This window comes from Borostomias antarcticus (assembly GCF_949987555.1).
Source record: "Borostomias antarcticus genome assembly, chromosome: 9".
Classification (NCBI taxonomy): Eukaryota; Metazoa; Chordata; class Actinopteri; order Stomiiformes; family Stomiidae; genus Borostomias; species Borostomias antarcticus.
The window spans coordinates 3,357,563-3,368,865 of record NC_140242.1 but is presented as its reverse complement, the minus strand read 5'-3'; the positions used below and the strand labels follow the sequence as shown (position 1 = coordinate 3,368,865).

The 11,303-nt window shown below is 47.5% G+C and overlaps 1 protein-coding gene across 1 annotated transcript; it reads right to left on the bottom strand.

Annotated features, from left to right (window-relative positions):
• Positions 1-920: 920 nt before the first annotated feature.
• On the bottom strand, positions 921-4,315 carry LOC311313526 (protein ABHD13-like). Its single transcript, XM_084443668.1, has 2 exons — positions 4,183-4,315; positions 921-2,093 (listed from the first exon to the last, which is right to left on the bottom strand). The coding sequence occupies exon 2, from the start codon at positions 2,038-2,040 to the stop codon at positions 949-951; it is 1,092 nt and encodes a 363-aa protein (XP_084299794.1). The 5' UTR covers positions 2,041-2,093; positions 4,183-4,315; the 3' UTR covers positions 921-948.
• Positions 4,316-11,303: the final 6,988 nt, after the last annotated feature.

The following is an 11,303-nucleotide window of genomic DNA, read 5'->3' as shown; positions in this document are numbered from 1 at the left end:
GACGTCGCCCTAAAGGATCGTCACACTTTAGCCTTAAAAAAAGAATCTCCAACTAAGGTCTTAGTTTTAACCGCCTTACATCAGCCAAAACATATTTATTTAATTACTGAAATATCAATGGATCAGTCAAACATTTTGTATTGTATTTGTATTTAAGGTCTAGGGAGATGATTCTATTAGGCAACCATCATTGCATTACTGTAATGCAGGTGTATGCCCGTCTAGGGATGTTCTCATTTCTCATTATAAAAGTTCCTTAATGTCTTACAAGTATGAAGAATGAACATAAGTTTAGTGAGTTTAGTATATGTGAGTTTTTCACCGAAGGGCATATTAAATATGTTCACAATTCTCACCCACCAGGGCATATGAGTGACATCACCCATTTCCTCCCAGACCTCCGCAGGCGTCCAGTTGGATCTGACAGACACACACACACACACACACACACACACACACACACACACACACACACACACACACACACACACACACACACACACACACACACACACACACACACACACACACACACACACACACACACACACACAGGAAATAGGAAAGTACAGCAGACACACACGGACATGTAGTAAGGGGAAAGTAAAGCAGATGGTGTAATAATGTACATTCTATCCCCGGGCCAGCCTAATTCAGCCCAGCCCAGCCCAGCCTTGGTAAAACCCACCCCGACATAGATCATGTCTGATCAGTCCATGCTGTCAAGTTAGAAATCAGACAGTGCTCAGTTAGTACTCACTACTGGTGTACAGGCTTGGCTACACACCCCCCCACCCCCACACGCCTCGTAGAGGAGGGGGGGCAGGGGTCTCCGGATGAGGTCTAGACCTCCCCTCCCTCCCTCCCTCCTCCCAGCCCAAACCACCACTCTTCTCTCTTCTATCACAGCAGGGGGCAGCTAGGGGTCATCTCTGGACTCCCTCCTCTCTAGATGATGGTGACGCTGGCCGTGGACTGGACGCTCTCCTCGCGGGCGTGGCTCTTCTGCAGGTCTCTGACGAACTGCTCTAGGGCGGGGAAGTAGCCCTGGCACTGCCAGGTGTCGTTGTGCGTGCCCTCGGGGAAGATGGCCAAGCGCTTAGTCCGCGAGGGCGACAGCTCGTAGAGCTGCTTCATCATGACGGGCGGGATGAGCTGGTCCGACAGGCCCGAGATGAACAGCGACGGCATGCGACACAGCGCCACCTGGCGGTAGGACAGGAACTGGTTCCGGTAGCACCAGAGCGGCAGCAGGCGCATGGGGAGGAAGGAGAAGAGTGTGGCGGCCATGTGGGGGATGCTGAGGAACGTGTTCTCCACCATGATGGCCGCCACCCGGTGGGGGTTGGTGGAGGCGAGGCGGATCGCCACGGCGCCCCCTAGCGAGCGGCCGAACAGCAGCACCTTGGTCTTGTCCAGGTCGGGCCGGGTCATGACGTAGTCCAGCGTGGCCTCGGCGTCCAGGTACAGCCCGCCCTCGCTGGGCTCTCCCTCGCTCTTCCCGTAGCCGCGGTAATCCACCAGCACCACGTTGGCCTTCAGGTTGACCAGCATGAGCAGCGCGTTGGGCACCCGGTGACCGATGTTCCCCGCGTTACCGTGGAAATACAGGATGGTAGGTGAGGTGGAGGAGGAAGAGGAGGAGGCGACGTCGGGGCCGCCCTGGCCGCCGCCGCCGGTGGAGGCGGAGACGCCGGAGGGGCCCCCGTCCCCCCCGCCGCCCGTGTAGCGGAGCAGGATGAGGTTGAGCCTCACGCCGTCCTTGGTGCGGATGTGGACGCTCTCGTGGGGGACGCCGGCGGGCACCGGCACGTAGAGGCGCGAGGACGAGGGCTGGTCGGGGAAGTAGAGCAGCACGTCCTGGAACTTGTAGAGGATGCCGGCCACCGAGGCCAGGATGAGGCCCAGCAGCAGGACGCCGCCGTGCAGGTGGAAGGTCAGGATGAGCGCCAGCAGGGAGACGCGGCACGCCCCCCAGGACCAGGAGGCCAGCGCCAGGGCGCAGCGCTCCAGGGTGCCCCACAGACGCGGCTTCTCCATGGGAGGGCGGGCGAGGACAGAGGCCGGGGGTCCTGGATCACACCACGCTCGCTCTGGAGGGCGGGAGGGAGAGTGGAGATGGAGGGGGTTTGGTACAGACTGATTCATGGCAGCTTCAGGAGAGGCAGTTAGTCATTTTTTTCTGCCCGGTTTGCAGCTCAGCCAGGCGGCTACAGGCTGTGGCCAGACTAAGCTCTCTGTCTTTATAAATCATTCACCCTTAAGAGGCAGTGCGACTGCAAACACACACCCACACACACTCGCGTACTAGTTACACACACACACACCAAGAACCACCTAGACACAGGGACAGATAGTGCACAACAGCACTTTAGTCAATGCTACCGCTACGGTATGGCGTAGTTGGGTTGTTCCTCGTGTCTACCTGATCATGTCAGCTGCTACTGCTGTCTCAGTAACGTCGGGGGGGGGGGGAGTGAAACATTTACACCCAAACGAAGAAGAAGAAGAAGTAACGTCGGTGGTTTGCTGAGGCATAACATAATCACAGGCAGGTTCACAGGCCAGTCAGCTACGACCGGGCACTACCACTTTCCCTCACCCCCCATCGCCCTATCAGCCCATAGACTGGCCTTAATCTACTCGTCCATTAAAAGGATTATGTCCGTGTAGGCGTAGCTCTTACACAATACCAGATAACTGACTAGCTCTAGCTCCTCTCTGACTGAAACCGCTCTGAATGAAGTATTCACATCACTATGTAGCTAGCAAGTGATCTAGTTCATTTAAGTGCACCAATGACCTGCATAATCAGTCGAAACCTGGTTATTAACACCCACGTCACAACTGTCAAACATTCATTCAGCTATAGCAGTAGATCAGACGATTAGCCATATAAGTGACATTTATTTAAAATGAATTAAAATGTAGGGTTAACTGCATAAGCACTTAGAAGACGGTGTGTACATGCAAGTGATAACGTTGCTACCATTCACACAGAATATTATTCGGATGGTATGTAACGGTACATCTGTTAGAGATCAAGCTGTAAGAGGAAAAAACGCAGACGGTTATTCCTCAATAGCTACTAGGGCTGCTCGATTAATCGGATTTTAATCTAGATTAAGATCTGGGCTGTCGACGATCATTAAAACAAAATAATCGCCATAAAACGATTTTGCACAAATCAAGTGCACCCTACACTGCAGAGCTATACTGTCTCCCATGGGAGAAATGTATCTAATCCAAAGAACATTGTTAAAAAGAAAAGCAAGTCAACATTTAATAAATTAATTGTTATCAAAGTCAATGTATAATTTGATATGTTAAGAAAATGTTAAAACTTTTGATTAAAAAAAAAAAAATCAATGAATAATCGTGTTAAATAATCGTTATCTCAATATCAATCAAAATAATCGTGATTATGATTTTTGCCATAATCGAGCAGCCCTAATAGCTACCTACCTACCTACCTTTACCTACTGTACCTACCTACCTACCTACCTATACCTACTATACCTACTATACCTACCTACCTACTATACCTACTATACCTACCTACCTACCTACCTATACCTACTGTACCTACTATACCTACTGTACCTACTATACCTACTATACCTACCTACCTATCTATACCTACTGTACCTACCTACCTACCTACCTATCTATACCTACTGTACCTACCTACCTACCTACCCACCCACCTTCCTACCTATATAATCTGAATCTGAATTTAATCTGATAATATAATATAATAATAACTGGGTAATCAGCTGAAACCAAGCACTGTCGACATCCACGTCGTTACCTTAACGTGTATTGTTTTCTCAACTGCTCATCATTGTGGACGCATTAACACATAGAAACATACATAGAATACATACATAGAAGGTATACATAGATATACCTTGTACACACACACACATACACACACACCTTGTACCATACATACATAGGTATACATAGAACCTAACGTACGTTATCTAAATAACACCTAGCTACCTCACCTAGTTAGTCATTTCCAATCCAAGTGAGCTAACTTGCTAGCTAATGTTCGCTATAATATAGTGCTAACGTTTGAGTTAGGTAGCCTAGCATAGCTAGCTAGCTACAATGTCTCGATAACGTTGACCCCGAACTGAGAGCCAGGCTAGCTGGGTAGCACTATGACACACTTACCCTCCTCTCATCTTTTAAGGCCTTGTCATTTGAATTTGTTCATTCGTATGTGGCTATTTAGACGAATGGCTGCAGATACCAAAACCCGGCAGAGAAGCTATCGTTAGCCAGCTAGCTACCGTTTCGACTTAGCTCCTTCCGCCTCTGATGTGTCTTGTGTGTGTTACCTTGAGAACATCCGTGCTGAAACTCGTTCCAAAACTAGTGTTCCACATTCATCACAGGAAGGTCTGTCCTCCGTCCACTAGATGCTGCGCAAGTACGTGTCTTTATTCTGCTCTTTCCAGCTGTCTTTAGTACATGCTTTACACAACCCGCGTTACAGAAATTCGCAGTATCTGAATCTTCTGAATATCTTATTTTATGAGAAAGTTAAATAGATTGTATTGCAACATCTACACCATAACCATCATATTCCACTGCAAGGTTACTGCTGCACTAACGTGTTGCTAAATGTCCTCAAAAGATAGATAGCCTTATTATAAGCCTTTATTTACACAGGGAGGAGACCAGGTCTCTTGTGTCCTGCTTACAAACAACACAGTAATACAGTAGCAGAATACAGAAAAATACAAGAACAGTGACTGTGCAGATAACAATGACAATGTACAAACTTGCAATCAGCGAACAGTACTACAATACTAGAAAAATACAAAGTAGTGACAATGTAGGCTACAGGGGTACAGAGTACAATAACTAGTGAGATAATGACTAGCATCAATGGCATTTACAAACTACAGTCCCATAAGTATCAGTTTATAGTGATTTACGTGTTTGCAGGGGAATAAGGGAAGGGAGCTTGTTTTGTTTCTGAAAGGAGTTCCAGAGTTTAGGATCCTCAGTGAGAAAAGCAGTGTTTCCCCAATTCATTCTAGCTGTAGGGATGATTAATGCTAGTGGTACGTGTCAGCTATACAGTAGTGGGGTAGTTCCAAACATGAAATGAGGAGGCGGGATCGCCCCAGAGGTGATTTGGCAATGAGGGCTCTATATGTACAGTAAATAAGACTCCATGATGTATTCTGAGATCAAGGGAGGGCCACTCCAATTTTTGATTGAGCATGCAATGATGAGTTTTAAACCTTTCACCCATGATGAATCTTAAGACTCTAGACTGCAACTGATCATGTGCTCTGCTGAGAGGGTGATTGGCTGCAGCCTGCCATCCCTCCAGGACCTGCACGTCTCCAGGGTCATGAGGTGGGCAGGAAAGATTGAGGCTGATCCCTTCCCACCCCGGTCACAGCCTCTCTGGACCACTCACCTCCACTCCATCAGGTCACAAAAACAGGGTCTTCCCGACAGCTAGCAGCCTCATCAACAAGACCATGTTCTTGTCCATGGAATGTTCTTGTCCATGGAATGTTCTGGTCCATAGAATGTTCTGATCCATAGAATATTCTTGTCCATGGAATGTTCTGGTCCATGGAATGTTCTTGTCCATGGAATGTTCTGGTCCATAGAATGTTCTGGTCCATGGAATGTTCTGATCCATAGAATGTTCTTGTCCATGGAATGTTCTGGTCCATAGAATGTTCTGGTCCATAGAATGTTCTGGTCCATGGAATGTTCTTGTCCATGGAATGTTCTGGTCCATAGAATGTTCTGGTCCATGGAATGTTTTGGTCCATAGAATGTTCTTGTCCATGGAATGTTCTGGTCCATGGAATGTTCTGGTCCATAGAATGTTCTGGTCCATGGAATGTTTTGGTCCATAGAATGTTCTTGTCCATGGAATGTTCTGGTCCATGGAATGACAATGAGGGAAGCAGGAGAAAGAGTGCAACCCAACACCAGCAGATTCACTGTGTCCACCATCATCCGGAGATTCAGAGCAGAGAACAGGTCATTGCTTTTATGTCATTGAAAGTTTACAGTACATCACTTTGCCAATACAGTAAAGGAGGCTAGGGGGGAAAGCCCATCACTGTTTGTGTGTTACTGAATGTAGCTGTATGTTTTTGTAACTGCATGTTCACTTTTTGTAGAATTGCAGGACTGCCACGTGAGGGGTGGAAGGACAACTTTGTTCTCGGAAAGGCGTACAAATGCGCACAACTTTAATAAAAAGTTAATAAAAAGTATTGGGTGCCAGGTTCAATAATATAACTTGGATTGGAAAATACCAGCACTCACTTATGATTTCTCAGTCTTCTTTTATTAAGGGCTTCTCTTTGGAGAAGGCGTCGATCCCTATTGCCACCATTTTTTAAAGGAGGAATCACCTCAATCCCCTGAAATTTTAGCGTACACACATCGTGGCCAGCTGCTGTAAAATGCCTTGCGACAGGTGATTTCTCATCTTTATTTCTAATGCAGCTCTTGTGTTCGCTCAATCTGGTTTTTAGCTCTCTCTTGGTTTCGTCTATATAAGCCAGGCCACAGGGGCATTTGAGCAGGTAAACAACAAACTTAGTTTCGCATGAAATCCTGTGTTTGATATGGTACACCTTGCCGGTATGAGGATGGATAAAAGTATCTCCTTTAATCATGGAATTGCACTGGGCACAACTGGCGCAGGGGAAGTTTCCTCCTGGCAAGGTTGACAGAAAATTGGGTGGAGGGGTTTAGCAATCAGCTCTAACCAACTTATTCCTAAGGTTGCTAGCACGTTTGTTTGCAAAGATGGGGAGATTTTTAAATGAATGTCCTACAGCCGGGTCGCTAGGCAGAATATGCCAGTGTTTCTTGACCCATGATTTAATCTGTGCAGAAATAGGGGGAAAGTGGTGGCACACACTACTCTGGAGTCCTTCTGGGTAGGGGGCTTAGAGGATAGCAGGCTGTGTCTGTCAATGTTCTTGACTTTATCTAAGCTACTATTGACAACCTGATTCGAATAGCCTTGAAGAGCTTGTGTGTCCAAGGCCTGATCCTCACTACAAATGTGTTTCACTCTGAGGAGTTGGCTATAGGGAAGGCCCTTCTTGAGGCCACTGGGGTGGTAACTGGCATAATGTAGAAGTGTGTTTTTGTCTGTCTGTTTTCTATAGACACTGGTGCTGAGAATATATTTTATGCTAACAAGTACATCCAGAAATAACACTCTGTCTAGACTGTATTCCAAGGTGAACTTGATGGAGGCCATTTTAGAGTTTAGGTGACTGTGGAAAACCTGCAGTTCTTCAGTAGTGCCCGAGAAGATACAGTAGATATCATCTATATATCGGAGCCAAGCCTTTAGATCATGGAGAAGAGGGTTATTATGATACACATAGTCATGTTCAAACTTCCCCATAAACAGGTTGGCGTAGTTTGGAGAACAGGCACTAACCATACTCACGCCCTGACATTGAAGGAAAAAATAATTTTCAAATGTAAAGTAATAGGCTCTGTGCACCAGCTTCACTACTTCCTGAAAGTCACTTGGCTTCTTTATTTCCTGTCCAATATGATTGGATTAAGTGATTAATCAGGTGTGCGCTGGGTCTGCCTCACCCCTGATTAATCACTTAATCCAATCATATAGGACAGGAAATAAAGATGCCAAGTGACTTTCAGGAAGTAGTGGAGCTGGTGCACAGAGCCTATTCTTGCTGAGGACCAGTTTTGTGAGTTCCACACCTTCGTTCTCCCAACAGCAAGAGGCCCTCATAGTTGACATGGTCCATCAAAACAACACCATTACACTGCGTGAAATACAACAGAGAGCTATTGAAGATTTAAACTTTGAAAGCATCAACAGTGTCAGCCTTTCTACCATTAAGCGTGTCCTCAAACGCAGGGTGCGCATGAAGCAGGTGTACAGAGTACCCTTTGGCGCAACTCAGAAAGAGTCAAAGAGCAATGCTTTACATGTGCAGGTACGTGTACATTCAAACACATTCAGTGTTGATTGTTTACAGGCCAACTAGTACAGTGTACTGTCAAGCTACATGACAGTGTAATGTATGCAAATCAGGAGAAGTGCATATGGTAAATGGACTGCACTTATATAGCGCTTTTCCACCTTAGCGGCACTCAAAGCACTTTACAATGGCCTCTCATTCACCCATTCACACACACACTCATACACCAATGGCGGCAGCTGCCATGCAAGGTGCTAAGCATACATACGTAATATTCTACACCACAGGTCTGTCTTTCTATAGCACTTACAAAACTATTCTATTCTATCTATTTCTATAGAGAGTGTCCGAACTGGATTCCATGGAAAGACCCCATGAATACGTCTTTGTCGATGAATCTGGGTTCAATCTGACCAATAGGAAAAGGAGAGGCCGGAACATGACTGGCCAACGGGTCATTGTTGAAGTCCCTGGCCAGCGTGGTGGCAATCATGGAGTTCTCCACCATCATGCCACCTTGGAACCATATCACACTCAACGTCTCCTTACATTTCTGGGTGGTCTTGGAGATGTGTTGTTTGGGCGTGAGCAGCAGGATGAGCGTTACATTACATTACAGTCATTTAGCAGACGCTTTTATCCAAAGCGACTAACAATAATTGCATTTAACGTAGGAAGAGCCAATGTACTACTACTTGCCAGAACTCACAAGTGCATCTTCTTTCTAAAAGAACAGGCAGAGCATCCTGTCTGTCCTTGTGTCAGTTTTCACCACAGCGTCTAGATCTGAGAGTGGTTCCACCACACCGTCCAGATCTGAGAGTGGTTCCACCACACCGTCCAGATCTGAGAGTGGTTCCACCACACCGTCCAGATCTGAGAGTGGTTCAACATCAACCAGCAAGAGTTGCTCAGTGTTTGCTTTCCACCGTACTCCCCTTTCCTCAACGCAATAGAAGAGTTCTTCTCTTCATGGCGGTGGAAGGTTTATGACCGAGAACCCTACACCAGAGAACCCTACACCAGGGAACCCTACACCAGGGAACCCTACACCAGGGAACCCTACACCAGAGAACCCTACACCAGGGAACCCTACACCAGGGAACCCTACACCAGGGAACCTTACACCAGGGAACCCTACACCAGAGAACCCTACACCAGAGAACCCTACACCGGAGAACCCTACACCAGAGAACCCTACACCAGGGAACCCTACACCAGGGAACCCTACACCAGGGAACCCTACACCAGAGAACCCTACACCAGGGAACCCTTCATCAGAGAACCCTACACCGGAGAACCCTACACCAGGGAACCCTACACCAGGCAACCCTACACCAGAGAACCCTACACCGGAGAACCCTACACCAGAGAACCCTACACCAGAGAACCCTACACCGGAGAACCCTACACCAGAGAACCCTACACCAGAGAACCCTACACCAGAGAACCCTACACCAGGGAACCCTACACCAGGGAACCTTACACCAGGGAACCCTACACCAGAGAACCCTACACCAGAGAACCCTACACCAGGGAACCCTACACCAGAGAACCCTACACCAGAGAACCCTACACCAGAGAACCCTACACCGGAGAACCCTACACCAGGGAACCCTACACCAGGGAACCCTACACCAGGGAACCCTACACCAGAGAACCCTACACCAGGGAACCCTTCATCAGAGAACCCTACACCGGAGAACCCTACACCAGGGAACCCTACACCAGGCAACCCTACACCAGAGAACCCTACACCGGAGAACCCTACACCAGAGAACCCTACACCAGAGAACCCTACACCGGAGAACCCTACACCAGAGAACCCTACACCAGAGAACCCTACACCAGAGAACCCTACACCAGGGAACCCTACACCAGGGAACCTTACACCAGGGAACCCTACACCAGAGAACCCTACACCAGGGAACCCTACACCAGGGAACCTTACACCAGGGAACCCTACACCAGAGAACCCTACACCAGGGAACCCTACACCAGAGAACCCTACACCAGGGAACCCTACACCGGAGAACCCTACACCGGAGAACCCTACACCAGAGAACCCTACACCAGGGAACCCTACACCAGGGAACCCTACACCAGGGAACCTTACACCAGGGAACCCTACACCAGAGAACCCTACACCGGAGAACCCTACACCAGAGAACCCTACACCAGAGAACCCTACACCGGAGAACCCTACACCAGAGAACCCTACACCAGAGAACCCTACACCGGAGAACCCTTCACCAGGGAACCCTACACCAGAGAACCGACACCAGAGAACCCTACACCGGAGAACCCTACACCAGAGGAAATCTCCTGCAGGCCATGGGATGAAAACTGTTTATTTGCTTCCCTCTGGAAAATTAGGGGTAGGATCATTGTATGTACATTACCCTCTCCCTTCCTGTCTGTAAAGCACATTGTGTTGCCTCTGTGTATGAAATGTGCTGTACAAAAATACTGTACATAATACTGGATCCGGCACACGTGAGTTCTTCCCCCGTTGCCTGGCTAGGGAGAATGTGCTGTGATGTGGATGAAGTCCTGTGGCCTGACGCGATGCTGAGGCCCAAAGAGGAAGCACTTGTTGAGTTTGATTTTGTGCTTCTCATTCATATTTTGTCTTTGTCCTTTTTCTTTATTTTTACTGTATGCAAGTGCAAGTTTTTTCTGCAGCTACATGCACTGAACATTGTGTTTTCCATTCTTTGATGTAGTGTGTAATGACTGCTCAGTGGTGTTTTTAATTTTGACTGGCTTGGGGTTCGATCCGACAACATTGTTTGGTTTTGAGTACAGATGAAATTGTTTTGGGACGATTGTTTGGTTTTGCAAGAAGAGTCAGAGGTTTTGTGAATGTAGTTTGAAAATAGTTTTTCTTACAGTGTTGAGAAAAGGGTGGAGGGTGTCAAGAAATGTGTCTTAGCAATTGTGAAAAACTGTAATACATACAAATACAAGTAGTACCATACACATGCAGGTAGTACAATACACATGCAGGTAGAACAATCGTATCATATGACACTTAAAGTGTAGTTCAAGGTGCTAAGTGTTCCTGTGGTGATTTCAGTAAGTGCTCTCCCAGAAGAGAGATGCTCTGATCTCATGCTCCTCTACTGTATCTTCTTCTTGATGTGAGCAGATGAATTAGGGGGTGAGCTGGATGAGAGGAACACAGAGGAAGTGTGTGTTCAGGGTTTACCTAGGAGCCACCGACAACAGGAGCCTGCAGAAGCCCTTGAGAGCGGGAGACTCATTAGAATAGTTCATAACAGGCAGCGTAGCTGGGATTGGGGAGGGGGAGAGAGAGAGAGAGAGAGAGAG